The sequence below is a fragment of the Pleurodeles waltl genome, chromosome 3_2 (assembly GCF_031143425.1).
Source record: "Pleurodeles waltl isolate 20211129_DDA chromosome 3_2, aPleWal1.hap1.20221129, whole genome shotgun sequence".
Lineage (NCBI taxonomy): Eukaryota > Metazoa > Chordata > Amphibia > Caudata > Salamandridae > Pleurodeles > Pleurodeles waltl.
In genome coordinates, this window is record NC_090441.1 from 171,125,679 (window position 1) to 171,149,513 (window position 23,835).

General features: G+C 45.5%; 1 protein-coding gene across 1 annotated transcript in view; it reads left to right on the top strand.

Annotated features, from left to right (window-relative positions):
• The window catches only part of LOC138286634 (keratin, type II cytoskeletal 8-like), an 82,480-nt gene extending 58,997 nt beyond the window's left edge, over nt 1-23,483 (top strand). Inside the window, exons 7-9 of the mRNA XM_069227085.1 lie at nt 8,048-8,268; nt 9,181-9,236; nt 22,145-23,483. Of these exons, the coding sequence (XP_069083186.1) occupies nt 8,048-8,268; nt 9,181-9,236; nt 22,145-22,338 (471 nt within the window). The 3' untranslated portion in view covers nt 22,339-23,483. The remainder of the gene's footprint in view (nt 1-8,047; nt 8,269-9,180; nt 9,237-22,144) is intronic.
• The last annotated feature ends 352 nt before the right edge of the window (nt 23,484-23,835 follow it).

A 23,835-nucleotide genomic window follows, 5' to 3' on the forward strand; every position in this document is an offset into this window, starting at 1 on the left:
TGTTGTGAAATGTCTCAATAGGTGTCAGTCGCAATCCTGCTGCTTGTGTTGTGCCTGTTCTGTGTGTGAAGGAAGCCTGCAAAGCTGCTGGCTCAGCAATGGTTATTTTGCATAAGGGAAGCTTGCATTATAGCCCTGTGTGCTATTGCTCTTCTGCGTGAATGAATCTTAGTGTGCATGCGTGTGTGTGTGAGTGTCGATGTGTGTCTGTGTGTGGGTGTGCGGTACCTGTTCTGGGTTTGCAAGTGAATGTTTCTCTGCTGCTGTCACATGACATGTTCCTGCCTGCACTCTACCCCTTCATTGAGACTCATGCTCTGTTACTGATTTTGCTACTGAAATCAGTCACACATGATAAAATGAATCCTAGGCGCAGAGAGTCATAAATAACCCAGTGAGGATACAGACTTTATAGAACTGAGGCTTTAGGGGCTGAAGGAGAGTTAGGGTTCAGCATGGTGACAGAAAGACGAATAACACAAGAGGGAAAAGAAGGGAGAGTGAAGCAAAGCAACACCAAACGAGAAGAAGCAATTCAGTGAGAGCAAAGTGAGAGAATTAGGGCAAAACGTTAGAGGGAGATGGAAGAAAGAAAAGGGACAAAATGAAAGGGATGGGACTATACAGAAGTAGGAAGAAATTGGGTGACAGAATGAAAAAGCAGGTTGTGTGGTAATTGCAAAGAGATGTAACACAGGGGAAAACTCAGCAAGAATTGCTGGTGGGGAATTAACAAGAAAGGATAATGGAAGGGACAGGAAAAAAGCTACATAGAAACAAACTGGTTTCAAGATAACAGAAGAGTTTAAAAAAAAAGTAGGAGGAAGAGTTTTTAAGTGGTCAAGGAGTACTGAATGTCAAAGGGAGAGTGGAGGTATTAAATGAGAGAAAATGATGCATGCATGTTGAATTAAAACTGGAGGATGAAATGGAGAATGAGAGGTGGGGTGGGAGTGAAACTGTGAAGTACAGAGGTTAGAGGACGAAAGCTTGAGCGTTGGAAGGTAAGCAGCAAATTGAAAGATATAGGGTTAACTAAAGAGAGATTGAGGTGCAAAGAAACCCAAAGAAATAGAGGAGAGGTGCAAAAATATTTACCAGAGATGCAGGAGAAGAAGAAGAGGAGGTATGAGGGAACATAGTAGAAGCATGAGATTGAAATGGAAACTAGAATAAATTGATTTAATAGGTGGAAAGAAGTGGAGTTAAGAGGGAAACTGGGAGAGGGAGAATATGGTGCCGAGGGAGGAAAACTGGGAAAACTGGGAAAGTTAGAAATGAGAATCATTGCAGTAGATATCAGCAGGAGGGCGTGGCCAAGCCGGCGATCATGGCGGACGCGAGCTAAGTGAGCTCCGCGTCTCGCCCGGCTCATCCGGCAGCACACGGGGGTCTGGAGGCCGGCGGCGCCTTGTGTACAGTGGTGCCGGGCAGCAGCGGCTCCCGAGAGCGGCGCAGAGAAGAATCGGGCCGGCCGCACGTGGATCCGCGGCCTGCTGGGCTCCGGTGAGTGGCGGGCGTGGTCCTACTGCGGTGCGTGGCCGCGGCGTGGTGGAGCCCGGCTGCGGGAATCTGCCTAGGGGGGGCCCCCTGGAGAGTCAGCACCTTGTTAGACTTTGAGAGGAGCCTGAGGAGCTTGAAAGCGTGCAGAGGCGCTGCGGCGCTGAGGGGAAGGGCTGGGCCCTCCGACCATGTGGACTGGATTGCTGGCCTGCCCCTGACCGTTAAGCTGGATTGAGGCCTTAAAGGCCTGGAGTTGGTACCCGGTGGCCCAGTGGCAGGAGGCAGGAGGAAGGCTGCGGCGCAATCGTGGGCTGGGCTGCTCGTGCTGCTGCGTGGTGCCATCCTGGGGACGCAGGCAAGCGGGCTCAGCCCTGTTTGGAGAGCTGGAGAGGTGCCAGGCCGGTCGGCATTGGAGGCGACTGGGTGGCAGATTTATTGCTGGGGACGAAGTTGGAGGCGGGGAGTCGGTCCCCCCTGGTACCCGGTGCTGTGGGATCGGGCCAGGGTGGTGGCTGTCTACGAGAAGCTAGAGGCTGCCCTGGAGGGCCCACTTTGCTGCGTGACTGCCGCACTGGCTGCAACAATATTCCGGCCTGGTCCCCCCGTGTGGGCTAGGTGCGCCGGACGACCCTAGGCTATCGAGGCTGGTGGTGCATTGGCTGGCAAACGGAGTGGTGCTGGCGGGAGCCTGCATCGACGCTGCTCATGGCGGGGACGGGGCGCCTTCGCTCTGGTACCGGAGCTGGGAGATCGCAGGATGCTGCGGCGCAAGACAGACAGAAGTTAGACACTGTGCTGGCTACGGTGGAACGCATCGGAGACTCGCTGGAGCGGGCGCGCACATCTTTGGAAGCAAAGATCGACAAGGTGGCCAGCGACCTTGTCTTGCTGCATGCTGACCACCGCAATTTGGCGGATAAAACAGGTATGATAGAGGCGTGAGTGGAAGAGCTGACACGGGTGGCGTCTCACTTGGAGTCTACGATGGGGGATGTCCTAGCACGTGTGGCGGAGCTGGAGCATCACGTGGAGGACACGGAGGGCCGCACCAGGAGAAATAATATATGGGTGGTTGGACTGCCGGTAGGCGCGGAGGGCCGGGACGCAGTGACCTACTCTGAGAGCTGGCTTCGGGGACTGGTACCGGCTGGTGCACTAACCCCCTTTTTTCAGTGGAGCGGGCTCATCGAATCCCCACGCAGCCAAGGCCTCTGGGAAGTGGCCCTCATCTCTTTATAATTCATCTGCTCCACTATGCGGATCGAGATATTATACTCAAAACTGTGAGATCATCTCCGCCGCCTCGAGTGGACGATGCGCAAATAATGCTGTTCCCGAACTACACTCTGGTGGTACAAAAGGACCGGGCACCTTACATACGAGCCCTGAGCCTGGAATACTCTCTACTATTCCCTGCCAAACTCCGCATTGTGGCTGAGAATAAATCCCACTTCTTCACCATGCCAGAAGCGGCGTGGGAGTGGCTGGAGTCAACAGGTCGCGTCTCGGGCCGTGAAGTGGAGAGGAACCCGCATGCACTGAAGGGCAGGCGTAGCTGGGCGAGACGTGGCCGAAAGGGAGGTGGTGTGATCACGGACCCAAGCTCCTGACTTGCAACAGCTTATACAGGAGCGGCGTGAGGCAATACAATCGGCTGCAGCTATGAGCGCCTCTCCAGTGGCTTCGGAATCAGAAACTGAAATTTCCAGGACTCCCAGTGACCGACCTGCCACATTGGATCGGCTCTCGGAGCTGGGCTTTCCAGAGTGCCCACCTGTGACGCCTGCCACTGCGGACGACCTCTTCTAGGCCCTGTAGGGGCCTATTTGGATGGTCTGGCAATGCTGTAGCCTTCTGCTTGGAGTAAATGGGGCATATGAGGCATATGGAGTACACAGATGCTATGTCACTTAATATGTGCTGATAGTTAGCCCGGCTGCCAGGTGTGGGCAATTCTTATGGGCAGATTGAGCAAGTTATTGCTGGTACTGTAGCTGTCTCTGATTGCTGGTCAAAACTGCAGATGAGCGCTTGCTTCCTTGTGTGGTTTGGCCTACCCCACTCTCCTGCTAGCGGAGAATTAGGATGTGTGATTATGTCGTTGAATGCCCAAGTTGTTGGGTTTGGGCGGAGACCGGTTGTCTATCTGCTCTGATGGTATTGGTTTTGTTCTGGTTATGTTGGAGGCTATACATAGGGCGTCTGACCGGGTGCTGGGAGTCTCCTACTGTGCGTGGAGCATTACGGTTTCGGGCGGGATGGGTGGCGAGAGGGCGTGCCCAGCTGTTGCAGCCATGAATCCATATATCGCGATCACTTGGAATGTGCGCGGCATACATACGCCTAGGCGCAGGTACTCCATATATTCACATCTCAAAAGGCACTCAGTCACCTCGCTTTTTTGCAAGAGACCCATTTGATGCTCTCAGAGCTCCCTCGCTTGAAGCGGCATTGGAGGGGGCCGCTATATGCAACAGGTCACTCCGCTTATGCCAGGGGTGCCCTGATCTGGATCAAAGCAGGTGTCCCCTTTGTGGCAGAGGAGCAGATCATCGATACACAAGGGAGATTCGCCCTGGTTCATGCACGGCTTGTGGGCTGAACCATAGTACTTGGCTCTGTATACGCCCCAAATGTAGATCGGACTTCCTTTCTGCACAATTTGTCCCACCACTTGGCAGGTTGAGTGACTACCCCTGGTTACTGGGAGGGGACTTTAATAGTGTGCTAGATATTTACTTAGATTGTTCCTTCCCTCCATTGACTAAATCCCCTGCTGTGGCGGCCACGCGTGGGTTAGTAAATTGGACACAACACTGGCACCTGGTAGATATATGACGGCAGCGGAATGCTGCAGACAGAGTTTACTCGTACTATTCTGTGCCACACTCCTTTCATGTGCGCCTGGACAGAGTGCTCTGCATGCAGAACTTGGCCTCTGCGGTCGTGGGGGTGGATTATCTGGGACGCACGCACTCAGATCACAACCCACAGATTATGCGTTTGGGTTGGGATCTCTACCCCGCGGCGATCCCTACCTGGAAACTCAGACCTGAGCTCTTGGAGGATGCTGCATTTAAAGCATCACTAGACGCGGCGATTCCTGAATTGTTTTAGCATAATGATGGAGCTGGGCTGGATCAAAACGGGTTTGTGCCGGCGAGGGATACATCACATAACATTAGGCGGCTGTTTTGCACCATGCAATACGCGAGACAGGACTGGCCACGGGCGGGATGTCTTGTCCTCGACCTGGAGAAGGCCTTTGATTCCCTAGAGGAGCCCTATCTTTTCATGGTCTTGCGGCGGTTTGGCATTGGGCCCCACTTTACTTGCATGGTTAAGTTGCTATACACTCATCCTCAGGTCGGGGTCAAGATGGGGGGCATTATATCAGATTCAGTCAATGTGTGCAGAGGTACGAGGCAAGGTTACCCCCTTTCCCTCCTTCTGTTTTCCCTTGCCATGGAACCATTGGCAGCGGTTTTGCGTGACAGGGGTTCTGGCTGGGGTATTATCCTTGGGGGCGGCCTACACATGGCATCGCTGTACGATGATGACCTTTTGTTGTATTTAAGAGATATTACCCGAATCCCCTCAGAGGTGGGGATCCTGTTGCAACAATTTGCTGCAATATCTGGCCTCAAGGTCAATTGGTCCAAATCATGCCTCTTCCCTTTTAACTCTATGCTTTCGAACCCAGAGCTTTGCCTTGCTGGGAGCATTGTCCCATGGCAACCACACTCATTCCGGTACCTAGGCATTCGTATTTACCCCTGTGAGGGAGACCTAGTTGACGGAAACTTAAGAGAGTGGTGTCTTCGATCAAATCCCAGATGGCTTTTTGGCAGACGCTGCCGCTGTCGGTGGCAGGTAGGATAGTGCTGCTAAAAATTATAGTCTTACTGCGACTATTATATTACTTTTCTAATCTCCCACACTATATCTCCTGCAGCTTCTTCAGGAATCTCAAGTCCACGTTATGAGAATTCATCTGGAATGGGGGTGGCTGTAGAGTCGCACTGAAAAAACTGTATTTGCCGCTGGAGAGGGGCGGCCTGTCGGTCCCTAATCTGGAACACTACTCTCTGGCCTCTCAGCTCCAGTGGGTGTCCAAGTGGCTGACAGGCCTTCATCTCACAGACACGGCGACCATGGAGGTCCCTTGGTCGCTCATGTAAGTGTCGCACCTGTTTCACCCGCTTGCGCGCGTGGCATTGCCAGGACAGATATTCCTCAAGGTGGCTTATAACTGTTATCGTAGGTCCCGGCGCCTTCCCGGGGGAATAGTCCCATTTGCTCCAGCTTTAGCGTTGTTGGGAACTCCTCGTGGCCCTAAGATTACATCAGGTCCTGAGTCACGTGCGTGGCATGCAGTGGAGCTATATACGCTGGGCGACCTCTATGATGATAGTAAGCTGATTCCTTTTCCTACACTGGATTAGGAGTCAGGACTGCCTGCAGGACAGTTTCTGTTATATAGCTCACTGTTGAGGTCTTTAACATCTAGGTGGGATGACGTGTCAGTAGCCCCCTCCACGCATCTGCTGGTACAGTACATACAGGTAATGGGGAAAGGACGGCACCTGATTAGATGGTTCACTGATGGGCTGCGCATACACACAGCCTTAGAATGCGATGCACTGCGTGCGGCCTGGGACAGGGATGCGACCACATCGGTTACCGATGCACAGTGGAGGTCTGCTTTCTCTGGCCACGTTAATGTACCCCGTAATTCTAGATTTCGCTTGATCCAATTCTACATCATTCACAGGGCCTACCTCACTCCAGCTTGAGTGAACAGATATTTTGCTTGTCAAGATGCAGCCTGCCCCCATTGTTCTTACATAGATGCAGACATGATACACATGCTGTGGTCCTGCCCATCCTTGCACCTGTTTTGGAGGGCAGTAGTGGGTTGTCTGATGGAGTGCACGACATGTTCGGTTCCATTCACCTGGGAGGTTTTTGTGCTGGGTCTCTTCCCCAGGAGCATGCAGAATAGAGCTGCTGCGCGATTTCTGGACCTAGGCCTGATATCGGCTAAGTGGCTGATAACACGCAGATGGAAATCGGCCGACCCACCAGCTGCGCAAGCCTGTAAATATTCATTTGAGGTGTGGGTGAATGCAGAGGGAGTGGCGTTGGGCAGGGAAGACGCGCTGGGGCTGCACAAATATCCGTTATCAGACAGCTGGGAAGAGATGTTGGCATGTCTGCAGGGTATGGGGCAGGGCCCTGATGCGGAGGAATCAATCTAACTGCTGAGGTGGACGTGCATCTGCTCCCGGTGTGGGAACGTGAGGGGGGGTGCTTGTGCCTGGGTGGCCGGTCCGATCTCAGTTTTAAGGATGGGGCTCGATGTTATCCAGGCGGCAGATGTCTGTGGTTTGCATGTACTCCCGTCCTATATTGGCGCAAATGGTTGGCTCAGGAGGGTTCCTGCACCTACGGTGGCGTGCTTTAATCACAACCTATTATCTGTACAAATAGCACTCCAACGGTTGTTCGTATTCTTATTGTTATCTGTGATTTGCTTAAAGATTTATACCTGCCAGCAAAACATTGTACAAACATGCTGCTCCTTTGATGTGGTTTGAAGTGTTATGAAGGTATTTGTCATCCTTCAAACTGTTTGCCGGCTTCAGAACTCTGATGTATGAACCTCTGTTGTGAATTTGTATGTCATTTATTCCTGAATTATGTGAACACGGGTAAACTGTGGTTAGGTATTCTAGCTGGAAGTCTAGCTATCGATTATTTTGACGTCTACCTTCTTCTGATGTGCTTATACAATCAACTAGTAAATGCACAAAATTGTTATCCTAATGCTGATGTAAGTCAAAATGATGCAGTACGCTGAAAATAATAACAGATTTTTTAAAAGAATTGCAGTAGAGATGAGCAGTGCAAGCGAGGTGGCTTAATGTGGTGGAAGAATGAAAGAGTGGGTGGTATGCTTGAAGCAGAAATGGTGATGAAAGAGTGGGAGTTAGAAATCAAAGGTAGACTGGGAATGATGAAACTGAGACATATGAAAGGTAAAATACCGGTAACAACATTCATTGGTGCACTGCAAATTGACTTTTGAATAGTTCAAATGCTTATGATCCTATGTCAGTACCCTGGGATCACTCCATTTCACCAGGAATTTCTAGTTCTGGAACCCAGAAACCCTGATTTTGTAAATTAATAACAGCTAAGATATTTGTGACATGTCCTGATGTCTCCATGTCTCCATAACACGTTGATCTAACTGAAGCTATTGGTATTACTGAATATCCTGCTGATATCTTGGAGGTACGATGCAAGGGCAAGATGAAGAAAATGATGGGTGACTGGGTGATTGTAGTGGGGGCCTCCTCACAGCACCTAGCGGGGGGTGGTTAAGCTTTCATTACACCTCCAAACACACCATACTGCTGCACTCCTGCAAGGTCATAGCCCCCCTGCAAGTGCAGACTCATGACTTTTTTCTGAATTATGCCCAATGTGTCTTACATGTGCATGCATGGTTAAAGTATTTTCTTTTCTCCATTCCCAGCGAACCAATCTGGAGAACGCTGTTGGGACGGCAGAGGAACAAGGAGAGCAGGCAATTAGTAACACCAAGAATAATATCCAGGACCTGGAGAAGGCCCTCACAAGGGCCAAGCAGGACATGGCAGGCAAAGTGCGTGATTACCAGGACCTGATGAACACCAAGCTGGCTTTGGACATTGAGATTGCCACCTACCGGAAACTGCTGGAAGGGGAGGAGCTCCGGTGAGTGGGTTTGCCAAGGGAAAGACCACCACAGTGTCAAACACACCAGGAGGAAACGCTTAACCTACGTGTGTAGGAGTCATGACGTTGCCTTCAATTTCTATTCCTACATATTCCTCTTATACAAACATATCCATATATGCACACAGACAGTTGATTTTATGAGATATCATCCCTTGCTTGATCTTTTAATAGGAAATACATTCACAAGAAATGTATTTCCACAGAATAAGAAGTGCTATTTTCATGTATCGTATATATTGTACCCATGCACAGTCCCAGAACGAAGAAATGGAACATGAACCCTAAGTTATTATGAGTGGTTGAGATCAGCACAAGCATTCAGTCAATTCTTTTTTCTTGTTCACTGACATGACATAACTCTGTATCACCTCTCTCTGTACCACCTCTCTGTTTTCGATACAGGGTTTGCTTACTCCTTTATCGGAATTACATCTTCTAGGTGGGCAATTTCTCCAAAATAGAATTGACTGGTGAGGTCTAGCAGGTCAAATTCACTCAAGTACTTAGTTGGATTGTTGGGCCCAGGCATGGGTTCAGAAAGTACCTTGAAGCAACTTAGTTCATGGAGCTGAGCTATTCAAGTTCCTTAATGATGTATGTATTAACTGTTGAATACTTTGGAATTTCACACTACAATGTATGCTCTGATCCTCAACAACACCACAGAACACCAAACTGCTTCCCTTTAGCAGTGCCTTGATTTTTGCTGGATATTCTGTTCTTCTGCTGTCAGACATCACCTGCCATATTAAGTGATCTTTGGAAATTGGCCGATCGTTGTCCCTTGGCTGCAGCCCTGGAAATTCAGTTTGCATGCCCTCTATTCGGCTTGCCTTTGAGCTGTGAAAAAATCTTCACTTATTTCTGTTTCTCTTGTCTCTTCCCTAGTTTGAATGATCCAAGTCCAGTGCAATCTCAAGTGTACAGCGCCATCGACAGGCTGGGTGAGTCTCTGCCCTCTCTGTGCTGTGGTGCCAAATGAAACTTTAGACTGTGCACCTCTTGATTTTGACCTACAGGTGATGCTAGAAATGGTGTTTGAAAGAGAGGCTCAGTGGTTCTGAGTGGATGAAAAATGGCAGCAACCTCTGTTGTGTGTCCTCTTTCAAAAAAGGTTATTTAGGTCATAAAACCAATTAAAATATTATAGCAACATAATACAAAATGAAGCTAAAAATATAAATAAAGATTAAAAACATCCATCTCGACTGGTATATGAGTAGCCACGGTTAAGACAAATTGGGCCTCATGACAAACCTGGTGGCCCGAAGACCGCCAGGGCCGCTGTGGCAGTGTCAGCACCAACGGGCCTGTGGTGAATACGCCAAATTAAGAGTATGGCGGTTTGGCTCAAGCCAAACCGCTGAGCCTCCACCCGTCCCACCCATTACCACATTCTGTCAGGCTGAAGGTGAGCACCTCCAGCACAGCGGATGGCGTGATACCGCTAGTGGTATCACGAGGTGGGAGTCTGCCAGCCTTTTGCTGGTGGTTGCACCACAAGAAAAAGCTGGGGGTCTTGCGCCCTGGCGACAGGAATAAGCATTCCTGTCGCCAGGATACATACGCACACATGCACTCGCACACTTCTACACACAAACAAACACATCCCCACTCACCCATGCAAAGGCGACATACACACCTATTCACACTGACAAACATATAGAAACACCGCACTCATGCACGCATTCACTCACCCCTCCCCCATGTGCATACATACATTCACACACAACCCCCCTGCACCACATACATGCACTCACCCGCTCTCTCCCATCCACTCACACAAACACTCGCCCACCTCCCCCGTTCACAATCACTCACACACGCAGACATACACCCACAAACTTCCGCCCTCCCACTGCATTCATGACTTTCACACACACACACAGCCTCCCCTGTCGGACGATCCACTTACCTTGTATGTCGAAGAGGTCCTCCGGGAAGGGGTGGGTCCTGGCGCTTCCACAGCTGGCAGCGCCTCGCCATTCGGACATCACCAAACCATAAAACGGGTTGTAATACGGTGTGCGGTCTCTTTTTGGCATGGCAGTAGCGGTGGTGGTACTGCCTTTGCACCGCCGACCGCCAGCATAACTATTTTCGGAATTCCACACGATTTCAGGCGGAAGTCAGAGATCAGTCGTATTAGGGCGGCCTTAAGACCGGCAGCACTGGTGGTATTTCAGCACCCGCGGCTTCGATGGTCTTTGTAAACGACCGCCGAAGTCGTCATGAGGGCCAGTGTCTTATTTATTGATGTTTCATATGTGTTTGTTGAAGTTCAAGGGCAATGGGAACCTCAGTGAGCCAACCAGGCTACCTGCAAAGGCTGGGCTTAATCTTATTCCTTTAAACAATCATCCTCATCTCTGTCACATTAGCATCGGATACCTAGATACAACAAAAATTGATGGATCATTACTGCTCAACATAGCCTCTTTTACCTCTGTCACCGCTAACTGCTGGTATATCGGCGAGAGATATTTCTCCTCAGGTCAGCATAAGCAACTTATTCCAATTTACCATGAATTTTTCCAACAGCAATGCACCTATTACCAGTTTTAAGCAGAGGCTGTTAGCCAGCTCTGGCTAGATTTTATATAAGTACATTTCCAAATCTCCAATTCCACTTGAAATGGCCATACTGCATGCCTGTTCCACTGTGGCCAATATCTCCAAGGTTTCTCTTACATGCATGAAGCATGGCAGCGTTAATGATCCAGGTTGTTGCATTAGATCAATAAGTATCGCTCTTTCTATTCTTCGAAGAGCTAAGCCGAAGTGCTGCAGGATGTAATATGGCCTTACTTACAATGCCGCAGAGGCCCATATGAAATTGTAGTGCGACCATAAGAGAGTTTGAAAGAAGATGGCTTACCCAAGAATGGGAAAAATGTTCAGTGTTGCTGTGAGATTATATACCCCCAGAGTACGGACCCATATAAAACTTCAGCTTTCGTCTGGTATGCTGTAATTGTTGATGACATAGTGCTCCCTCTGAACTTTATAGTTAATTTCTGGTATGCCAATACAATTGCGAGTTGGGCTTTCCAGCTTGGGTTTTTATAAAAATGAACACCCATATAGGGGCATATTTACAAGCACCGAGTGCCACTGGATCGTCACTTTTTTGTGATGTCCCTGTGGTTCTGTGCACTGTGCCATGTTTACAGGGTGGCGCTAAGCGACTTTAGGTGGCTTAATGCCACCTTGTAAATATGGGCCCCTCCGACACAGTTTTCTGCGGCACAGAGGCGTGCAATGGGTGTTGCTGTGGGCGTTCCAACGCAATACCCATTGCTTTCCACACTGCCCCAGATTTATAAGGAATTGTAAATCTAAGGCAGCGTTAAAACCTAACGCGTTAGCAGGGTGCCACGAAGAGAAATACTTTTATTTCTCCTCGTTTTTGCTTTTTCCATGTGTGTTGCATTCTGCAGCAGACACAGAAAGAACAAAACGCTATGAATGATTTCTGATGTGCAGGAAGGTGTCCCTCAATATTGACGATTTACTACTTCTATGTGTGCTGAAGTCTGCAAAACACACAGAAGTGCCAAATCGCAATTGTAGATTGTTTATGTGCAGAAATGGACACCTTCCTATACATAAACAATCATTCCCTTCAATGCATACACTCTTGCACTATGGTGCAAGGATGCCTGCGTTGGCGCTGGAAGCTAAATTTAGTGTCAGTGATAGGAGAAACACAGGGGTGAGCCGCATTTTTGTAAATACCAAGCATCCTTTGTTTCAGAACTGACCAGTGCGGCGCAGCCAATTATAAATCTGGCCCATAGTTCTATAAAGCCACTCACTCTAACGGTTGAGCCATATATTTCTCTTCATATTATAACCTCCATAGACCATGTACTATGCATATAGTTATAGCTAGCTAACTAGCTATAGTTAGCCCATTTTCCTTGCCAAAGTTATAGAAACCACATAACCTACCATTAGCTATCAATCACCTCCTCTATGTAATGACAAAAGAGATCTGGGAACCCCACATCTCGTTCTTGCTTAGTTTCAGTACAAATAAGGTTGATGGGTGACAGGAAGTAAGGGGGGAGGCTATGTCAAACACCTTCCACAGTTCTTTCCTGGGGACACTGATTAAGGCAGTTTAAGGTTAATATAGGTCACAGAAAGCAGCTGTTCATGCACCTAAACATATTTCATTAGTATCAGCATAAGTTTAAGGGCCAGATGTATCAAAAAAAGCCTTTTGCGAATCCGTAATAGCGAATTTTAAGAAATCGCTATTTTTGATTCACACATTGCTATGTATCATATTTGCGATTCGGTAATAGCGATTTCTTAAAAATCTAAAATGCTATTACCGAATCGCAAATAGCAATACAGCCCCATTCGCACCTATGGGCCTGGAGGCCCATATTTGCGATTTTTTTGCATTTCCCAAATAGCTAATTCCTAACTGGAATTCAACCCCAGGGTGCTGGGGGCCTAAGGCCCCCTCTGCTGCACCCCAAAAAGTTTTTGGGGACATGTAAGGCACACACATGCCAAAGGGGCATGTGTGCGTTACATGCCACTTTTAAAAATGCATTTTTAATGCATTTTTAAAATTTGCACATGGTTACCACCAAGTTTTACTTGGTGGTAATTGCGATTCCTTAATGCCAAATTCGCATTAAGGAAAAGCTTGATACATGTGGTTTAGAAATAGAAAATAAGGATTCCTTATTTGCGATTTCTTATTTAGAGAGTCGCAATTTGCGTTTCTCTAAACGGGGTCGCAGATTTAAGGAATCGCTATTTTAGTGATTCCTTAAATTTGCGTTGCGAATGCCTTTCATAAATACTGAAAGGCATTTTCACATTCGCAAACGGGCATTCGCACCATTTGCGAATGGAAAAAAGCTTGATACATCTGGCCTTAAATACTCAATGTACAGTTTCCATCCTTTGCTAGAAATGTGGTTCTAAATGGGAGAAAATCTTGTTTTCTTTGACAGAGTCTTCAAGTCTTAACTAGAGTAATTTCCCAGTAATTTCAGGGTTGAGGCTTATGGTATAATAGTTCAGAAGGCTATCACACACACCTCAGCCACGAAACCTAATAGTGGGTGGTTTCCTAATCTCCCAAATTTAAGTTGACAGCATGTGAAAATAAGACCCCCAAACATTAGTATTCGCATGAAGAAGTCAATCGGCGACCTATCAATCTTGGGAGCTTTCCCAAGTTTTTGAGATACATTGCCTGAGGCATGTGGTACTAGGCTCTGAATTCAAAGACATCCATCACCAAAATGGAGGTGCGCTTAGAGCATCCCATGATGACTATACACTGCCACTAAATGCATCCTTGCTCTTTTCTGATGTGCATCTTCGGTTTACATTTGGCGTCTTCACTTACTTTCACCATCAGTTCCTTAGGACCTAACATTGCCTTATTTTATCATCTCGAAGAGGGACTCCCAGTTGGTCAGTTCCCGTGAACGCTTTTTCTCTCGCACATTTCCTTTGTCATTTTTCTAGAACAATCATCTATTGGTCAGTATCGCGATAATGTTTAATTTCCTGAGAGGATGAGATTTAAAGACTTGGCATTCCTTATACATGAAAGTAACATTCTTGTTTACATTAAGATGTTTTTTTTTAAATCTTATGACGGACAAAGAGGTACTTTAAAGAAGTGCAGTGTGGACAGCGCTTGTGGTTCTCCCTGGAGTGGAGAGCTGCTGATTGGCCACTGGTGGAGCGCACTCAGGCTCTGACTTGGGAGAATAAATTGCGGCTGCCCGCTCGCCTTAGGGTGGCCATTTCTGTAGCATCCAGATGTCCTATTCACGACAGACCTCCTAAGACCGATTTTACCTTCCAGGATCCGCCAGGAAGGGAATGATGGACATGGGATGGAAAACATATCAATGACCCCCAAGAACAGCAAGGAAACTCCCTCAGCAACAGGACCAGAAACAAACAAAGGCTAGGTTTGGTGCCTTTTTCTAAGAAGATAAAAAAATGTAAATAGGCTTCCACAGCATGGTGACCTGGGTGGTACTGAAATTGTGGCAAAACTAATTCACACTGACAGAGCAGGAATCCACGGTGGGTGGATCTCTGTCCAGAGTGTGATGACATGGACTCTACTGAGCCCACAAAGCCAGTGGGCTGCCCCCGAGGCATTACCAAATGGCTCGGGTGTTTTAATTTGCTTTTTAATTATCTTTGAAATAGAACCGATAAAATGACATAACGCACAGAGGCAAGCAGCTTTCCTGTGCCAAGCTCTTAATGGAGGCATGCAAAGTGTGGCATGGGAGAAACTGCATGTTTCTTATATAATTATATTTGAGAAATTAAATGGGCTTTTTATATCCAATGTTGGCTTTTGGCACTACTCACACAGGTAGCAATCCACTAAAGACTAAAATGAGCATAGGCAATTAATTAGAGAAAAGTTGCAAAAAGTGGATGATAACTGCACACTGACCTATTGCAACCTGTCTCTGATTTTGCTGTGCGATCTCTAGCCTAAAAGGTCACCTCACAAAATCCCAAGTCATAATGAATATTAATTAAGTAGCAACACAAAAAGATGAAATATACGGAATGCAGAACATTCACCCCCAGTCATAGATCTGGGTTGAATCAATCTTTTTTGGCTCAACATGCCACCCCAGTTTGGACCCAGCCATTTGCAAATCAGTCTTGACCCTGCTCCCAGCAGGAACAGTCCACCCTGAACTGCCAAACCAGGTACTCCCTGGACTAGAAACAGGCATCCTGGGACCGGTTTGGGGTATCACCCCTCATCAGCCAGGCCAGCTTGAATCAGGTAGATCTCAATTTATGGTCTTGTGTAGTTGGATGCAAACACATGATGAAGGCTCAGAACAGCAGACCACCATCCCTGTGTTCACGTTTAAAAAAAAAAAAAATGTTCTTGAAGCAGCCCATGTTCCTTAACCATGCTGCTTTAAAATAAAATACTATTTGGGAAAACTTTCCCTGAGGTTAACAGACAACCTTCACCAAGCAGAATGTGTGCTCCTTTTTAGGTCGAGCGGGCAAGCGCTCTGGCCTGTTGTAATCTATCTGTGGGCTTTTAACCACACCCACCACTATCACTAGTTTATGGGCTTGCCTTGAAATAAATCCTTTGTTCCCATTGGTAAATGCTTTCCGTTTGTCCGTCCTTGGAGCAGTTTTGTTACCGCCTTGGCATCAACCCTGTTAGATGGATAATTGCACTTTTGTCGATACGTTTGACTGTGAGCGAACTTCTTTTTCCTTTTGTGTATCTCCTTTGCACTTATGCTCATGATGGCCGTGGCGCTTTGACTCGGCTCGCTTATATCAACTGTTTTACTTTTCATATACAATGGCAATAGCTCTAACTTGAGAAAACGCGAGATCCATTGCATTGCAAATGCTTGTTGAATTAGTTATCACCTCCTTTGAGGTGCTGGTAACTGATCAATAGTTTGTGACTTCAGTCACAATCATAAGAAGTTGACACTTGCCAATCTGAATCACAATTACAAGGGGACACTCCTTTCACATCCTTTCCTAATTAATGTTTAGTAGGGGTCACTAACCTCATTTTGCAAGTCAGAAAGGTATTTACATCTTACAAAATGAGTTTTATACATACATAAATACATCCCTAAAAGCCATTTCTGGTCACAAACTCAGTGATTTTGCAAACCATGGGATGTGCTTTTGCAAAATGGCTTTGTACATCTGGCCCATAGTTACAAAAAGAGAAAAGGGATGTGCAAAAAACATATCCCTTCTATCTGTTATGGGTCTCTGGTAAGGCATCCCGGCTTAAACGACAAAACTCAAACACATGTGAGCGATGTTCATTACTCAGGGAAAGTGATAACTGTCCATCATTCAAATCAAAGCATACTTCACCCTCAAGAGTTTTATTAAGTTACAGTTTATTTGTACACTACTTTCTGGAGGCTTTAAAGCTATTTAACAGTGGAATTGTGTCAATAATTTCATATATAATATGTGAAACTCGGTAAATGGCAAAAATGAATACTAATGTATTTGTCATTTGAATTTCACATATTTATATCTATCTGTGTAGCTTTAAATGAATCCATGAGGAACGAGCTGTGTGAAAATGTTTCCAAAATAAAGTGCCAAAGACACTTGGAGCAAGATCACAAATAGATTAAAATATGTAAATAGCTGTCCATTTGCCTACAAACAACAGAAACGCAGTCATCAATGTTCTCACTACAATGCCTATTTTTTGTGAATATTGGTCCTGTTCCTGCAATCTAGCACAGACGTTTCGGTGCGCTTTACAGCATATTGCTAGGGCCAGCCTCAGGATAGACATGTGAAATTATCTTAATCAGGCGTTTAGTATTCCAAAAACAACAATAGGTGGTGAGCTTTCACACCCAAACGTAATATGGACATTAAAGTAACCGAGCCCAGACATCACCAAAACGGGCTTACCCAGTCCTCAGGTGCAAGAATCCAAATTGTATATGAGCTTTAAATTGATTGACTAGTAGATTGTTCACTTCTGCAATTTAATCTCTACAACTTTAAAGAAATGAATACAAACATAACGGATCCCATAGAGTAAAAAAAGAACCTCAATAAGTCAGCACCAGTTTTTACCAAACCATCCATTAATTGTGGAGGAATTTGGATAGTAAGTGCCAGGACTTCCTGGTTTCCATTTTAAAGCACCTTCTATAGCTGACTTATGAGGCAGTACGTTTGATTAGTTATGTATGTGGGAGTTTTGTATACTTTTGCCTGTTGTCTTTTGATAACTTCAAAGCAATTATATCCGTAAAGGAGAGTTAACTGTTGAAAGAGAAAGTTAGCATCCAACCGGGGTGGTGTACAACCGTTTCCACCATCCACCATAGTTTACAGTCATCTACTGCTCAAACCCAGGATGCCTGTGTGAGGTGTGCTGGGCCTGTTCTTGTAAGGTTCTAGAGAATGCCTTTTTTGTGGTTGTCATGAGGCACTCTCCCTAGTGGTTAGCGCTGCTTCTATGAAAGGATGTGGTTTCTACTGTAAGTAGTGACAGGAACTATAAGTGATGGGCGAATGTAGCATCGCAGGTAGTCCCCCCCCCCCCCCCCACCCCACACAGACATTTCACATGCTCGGAGGTGGTAAAGTCTCTGAAAAAAGCAGAATTACAATTGAATCTGGAGCAGCAGCTATGACTACCGTGTTAATCTCCCCTTTCTGAGGGTACCCTCTGGGCATAAGTCAAAAAATGGTTGTATTCTTGCATAGCAGAAGTACCGTCCACATTCTATATAGAAAGTCCACAACTGTCAACTTTACCACTGCTTGTTTGTATTGTCCTGCATAGCAGTCCTTTTGTATGTTCATGAGCTCCATTAAGGAGCTGTCCCTTTTCTGATCTGCAAGCCTGCATGAAAATATTACCCTCTTAAAAGGACACACACATTGGACGGTGGCATGTTTGCTTGTTGCTCATGTACCCGAATGTGAAAACATGTATTTCCCAATTACACTGAAAGCACAGTTGTTTTATTTTACTAAGGCAATTAACAACAAAAAGTATATGGTAGAAGAAAAAAGCTTCACACTCAGAGTATATTTCAAACAGAGTGTACATTCCCCGATTTGCCGTGAATGTTCCCTCTCTGCATCCTAAACATGGATAGTTTCTTCAATTTTTCAACCTAAAATGAGCACCGTTGCCATTGAAAATACCAAAATAGATTTGGAAACTGCAAGGACTAGACACAGAATGGTCAAGCATGAAATTAGTTCAGATCCCAGCAGGAAAACCCACTCTCAAGAGAACCACATGAAATTCATTTATTTGTTTGTAGAGTAGACTGTCACCATCCAAGTCTTTTTGGTGTAGTTACAAGGAGAATATACATACCCACATAATAGTATGATACCTTCTTCTATGACAGTTTTATTTTCCAAACAATTTAATTAGTAAAACATGGGCTTTAGTTTACCTGCTATCAGGTTTTAATATAAAACATTAAGACAGTTTGCCATATCTTAACATTTTCTACATTATGCTCTGCTAATGTTCAATACACATGTAGATATGGGATCTTCCTCTGCACTTTCCTACTTTACGCCGGTAGCAATAATAGAGGTAAAAATAAGGCAGTCATGCTTTGTGGCCTTGCTAAATAATTAAGGTGTCTGAGACAATCTAAGGTCTCCTGTCATGGATACGTAAGCATGTACTTAGATAAACGTTGGGCTACCCTTGAAGAGAGGCTAAAATATTGATGACGTTTTAGTTCTCCAAGTACTAAGAAAGCAGACTCCTTGTGAAGTAGAGATTATTTTTTATTTTGAAGAGCTCTGACATTTGAAACTCCCTGGTAGGGACATCAAACATAAAAGCATAGCTAATTCACTGAAACATTATCTGTGTTTTAAGGCCAGGGCAAAAAACAAACTGAAATTGAGATTGAAGCCTCCTAATTTTGAATTTGGGGTCTGCAGTCTTTGGGTAAGGTTCTAAAAATTTGAACTTTGTGGAGCTTGCTGAGTGTACAAACTTTGGGGGTCATTCTAACTCTGGCGGGCGGCGGAGGCCGCCCGCCGAGTTCCCCCTCCAGAACACCGCTCCGCGGTCCGAAGACCACCGCAGTGATTCTGTGTTTCCCGCTGGGCTGGCGGACGACCGCCAGGAGGCCGCCCGCCAGCCCAGCGGGAAACCCCTTCCCACGAGGAAGCCGGCTCCAAATGGAGCCGGCGGAGTGGGAAGGGTGCGACGGGTGCAGTTGCACCCGTCGCGAATTTCAGTGTCTGCTAAGCAGACACTGAAATTCTTTGTGGGGCCCTCTTACGGGGGCCCCTGTAGTGCCCATGCCATTGGCATGGGCACTGCAGGGGCCCCCAGGGGCCCCACGACACCCCATACCGCCATCCTGTTCCTGGCGGCCGAACCGCCAGGAACAGGATGGTGGTATGGGGTGTCGGAATCCCCATGGCGGCGCAGCAAGCTGCGCCGCCATGGAGGATTCCTAAGGGCAGCGGAAAACCGGCGGGAGACCGCCGGTTTTCCCTTTCTGACCGCGGCCAAACCGCCGTGGTCAGAATGCCCTTGAGAGCACCGCCAGCCTGTTGGCGGTGCTCTCGCGGTCGTTGGGTCAGAATGACCCCCTTTGTCCAGCTTCATTACAGAATAAGGGGCCAGATGTAGCAATGTTTTTTACCCATTCTGTGTCTATGGGAAAAAGTGTTTGTACATATGGCCCAAGATGTCTACACAAGAAAACATTTTTCTAAGAGGATTTCATATCAATCTTTTTATAAGAAGAATCTTCTGCTAAACATATTTTTTTACAGATTTATTTTCTCCTACATCCCTTCTTTTAGCTGGTATTGCTATGTTTAGCCACTTCATGCATGGAACAAAGCATTGAAGAGGAGCACTTTGTTATAGAGAAATGCTTCCCCAGTGGGTAGTAGTTGTCCAAATTGAGAAATAAAATCCACTTATATAAGGAAAATTCCTTCTTATCCAGTTCATCAAATCCATTAGCCAAGTATTAGGATGGAGCCATGATGTAATGTCACATTCCCATTTTATTAGATTCTCTTTGTTACATACAGCAGCCCAGCCAACAGGTTTTGTCCAAAGACAGACTTCATCAGGGTCATTGTATTGCTATATTCCTATTGCTTGTATTCTTCCTGTCAGATTGATTCCCCACAATCCAATACACAGGAGAAATAGTGGCTTGCCTAGTTAAGATCTGTATCAGCTGACCGGCACCAAGTGAAAAGATCAAGCATCGGCTGAAAAACTGACCCACACTGCTTTGCACTTCATGCATGGGTTGGTGTCTGCAAGTAGAGAGAAAATTGTTCCAAAAACCGTCCATACCTAGTAACTCACACTCGCCCTCTTGTTCTCCCATCCTCCATTCAAACCTTTGAATACTGTTTGCGGTATGAGTGTGGTCCCTTCTTTCTTGGGTCTTGTCTTCACCATTGTTTCCGTTCTACTGGTACCACTTCCATGTGAGTGCCCAGTACCTGCTGTCTCTTTATTTACCATACACTTATCAGATTTCCACTATTAAACATCAAGACTTATTGATGGACATTTGCTGGGCCTTTTGCGTCGTGTGTATTTGTGAGTCTAATTCTTGGCATCCCTCATTCGTTAGTCGCAGCAACAACATTCACAGAAGACATCGCACAACTTATTTTCTCATACTGTCCCCTAGATTACAACATATACAAAGGTTTTCAGATTGGCACAGATATATGGTTTTGATCTGTGCAATGTCACAAATAGGCTTGTAAAGTTTGCCATTGTCTGAATCCTTGCTTCCCTCTGTCACACATCATGTCATAATTGTAGAGAAAGGCGGGGATCCCACCGTTCCTGGAGGCCGGCATACCGGGAAATAACGCTGTGACATGGTGGACACATGGAAGGATTTCTAGGTCTTCTGTTAACTTTCAAGAAGAGAAGGCAAGTAATGGAGAGTTTGGGAGTGATTTAGATTTTTGTGGCAGGTTACTCCGGCATAGCTGTGATAGATATTGCGTCTACCAAAATCTAAATCCCATAGGATATAATGGATTTATATTTTGGCGGACATTATTTCCATTACCATTGTGACGGAGTAACTCGTCCAACAAAATCTAAATCAGGCCCTTAGTCATTGAGGTGTTAAAGTAAGAGGTTCATTACAAAATCCACGACGGAGGAGTCAAAATTGGGCACCAGGGAAAGATGGATACATTTTGCCCATTTTAGAGCATTAAGAGCCATATATTCAGTCATTAGTGCTGTAGTAATACACAACATAAGACATAAGTCCTGCACAAGCCGGAGCAGATGGGGGGTTGGTGCAGTGGACCTAGTTCGGAGCCCAATAAAAATGGGTTATACCAAAGATGCCCTTTTCCACCACAACAGAGTGCTTGGTTCCATTGCTGGGTGGGTCCTGTGTTTGGCAAGTCAGCCTGTTAGTGTAAAGAAACATGGGCTGTAAAGTAGAATATTAAACTTGTGCGTGGTTGAGCACAGCGAGTGTTTTTTTGTGATGGGCAACCACGGACGTCGAACCACCAAAATGACAGTGGTAGTAAAATTGACATCACGCATTCTTTGACCTTAATGATATCATAGACAGTGACATCATATGACCTATAAACCTGGATCCCAGGAAGTGACGCCAAGAGAAGACTCTAATCATGAAGACATCACAATAATTGATGTCACTGAAGCTTAGTGTATGCTTCAAAGAGAAAATGTATTGCCAAATCAGATGGAGATGAACATAAAAAGACAAAAAAACACAAGAGTGGTCGCGCCCAGCTGTACTAATTTGTATGGACCATATATTGCATATGTACTATGTGATTGGCTTGATTTACTAATTTTAATTGTTAATAAGTTTTGATTTATGATCCCTTTTAATGAACTATCACACTTGCGGATCTCAGACATGACAGTTCATGTAGTCACAATAATGAAACATGGCAACAAGTTTAAATAATGTGTATGCTTTTTAATATTTTTAATTTTATACTATATTCTAAAGTATGCTTGGACTTTTAGAATATTTATTTTACTTAACTGGAAGTATCATCTTCCAGTGGGAGCTGGAGAAATTAAATAGTGCTTATTAGAACAACGTTTACCTTCAGTTCAGTGCACTCCCTTTGTCACCTCTGTGGCCATGGGTCACAAGGGGCGAGCCAGGGGTCGCAGCTGCAACCTCTGGCAATTCCTAAATGACATGCATGGGTGCAACCATTTAATAAGAACAGTGATGTCTGCTGTGCTTGCTACATTTGCATTTCTTCCACTTTCCTCTATCTAATTGAATGTTAAATGTAATGGTCATTGCTTTTGCAGCGGGAACACTGCAGGACGCGCAGCCCATCACCCCGGCGGCGAGCATCAAGGTCTCTTCCAGCTATTCTGCCCCATTCAACACCAGTGCCTCTACTGGCTACTCGGCCCCATCGAAGAAGCCCGTCCTGATTAAGACCATTGAGACAGTGAATGGCCAGAGACTATCCGAGGCCAGTCACTACTCCGAGGACTAGCCACAACGAGTAGGAACTAGTCCAAGGGGGAGCTACGTCACAATGGAGGAAGCACCCAAGAGTCTACAGCATAGGTGTCTCCTACATCGCAACCTATCATTGGATGCCAGCTTTTGATCTGATCTATGTGGATGGAGGTTCAACATCTTACGCGTAGTATGCAGTACAATGAATCTGTAATTTACTCATTTAAGGTTCTTCATCATGCCACCTACTTTTTTGTACTTTTTTATAAACAAGGTGGCTAGACTTCCAGTGGTACATTTTGAAAGATTTTCTGCTTTCTGATTATGTCAGTCTTACATTTCAACGTTGTAATAAAGAAGGCAGTACATATTCAGTCTTTGTAGACTCGCTCTGTCATGTAGACTCACTCTGAAATTTTTTCCAAACCCATTTGCTGCAGCAGTCAGAAAATCCATCAATTTAGAAATAAATCAAAATCTGGCTTTCACCAAAGTTCTGTCTTTCTCTCTTGGTATGAGCCATGAATATTGATTATGGGATATCGCTATACCACCACGGCTTCTTGGCTAGGTTTGCATTATAAAAATACCATATACATACGTTCCTTAATATCAAATCCAAAATATCAAGGATAAGCATATGGACATGTTAGTATGTCGTGCTATTGTATCCTCAACTCCACATATATGTATCAATATGTATGTCATCACCATTTTGGTTCTGATATTAAGGTATAGCAATATTCCTTGTTCAACATTGCAGGCCAAAACAACCTCTGTGTAAAATCCTCGTGACCCCGGTACCCTGAAAAGCATGTGGGCATCTTGCAAAAGAATGTAAGGTGCTAGCTAACTTTTAGCTCAAAGTACGCAGGCTAAGTGGGCACCTCCAAATATTACTGCATAAGGGTTGTTTCTGAGGTTTCAGCATATAGATATGTATCTCACTTTGTGTTGTTGCTCTTCTGTTACAGTCAAGCGTAGACCCTTTCTGAAATACTTAATATGATTATGCCTTACAGCTCATTACAGAATGTTCAACTCTCTTAGGGTTTAGAGGCTTTGCTCTATGATTGAAAATACAACATTATGAATGAAGGCAACTGCAACCCATTCATTCATGTAAAAATCAATGTTCTGTGCAAACAAATTAATTTCAAATAAACGCGTACGTTTCAAGTCCCGGGTGTTGTCTATAACAGTATAAAGATTTTATATTATTTTGGAACAATTTACATTAAATGTATGTTTTTCATACAATATGTATCACACAAGAAAGAAGGAAGTTAAAAATAAGAAAATGAGGGAGCAGCAACGTTTTTAGTGGCAGGTGGTAGAAAAAGAAGGAAGCAAGGACAATAGAACAAAATAATGAAAAGAAGAAAAAGATCAATTAAAGGCAGAAGTGAGGCAGGAAGAAAGAAAGAAAGAAAGGATGATTTTGTTCCCATCATGCATCTGCACAGGAAGTGACTTCACTGGATCTCTCATCATACAGCTGCAGAAAAAGTGACATCACTGAAATCCCATC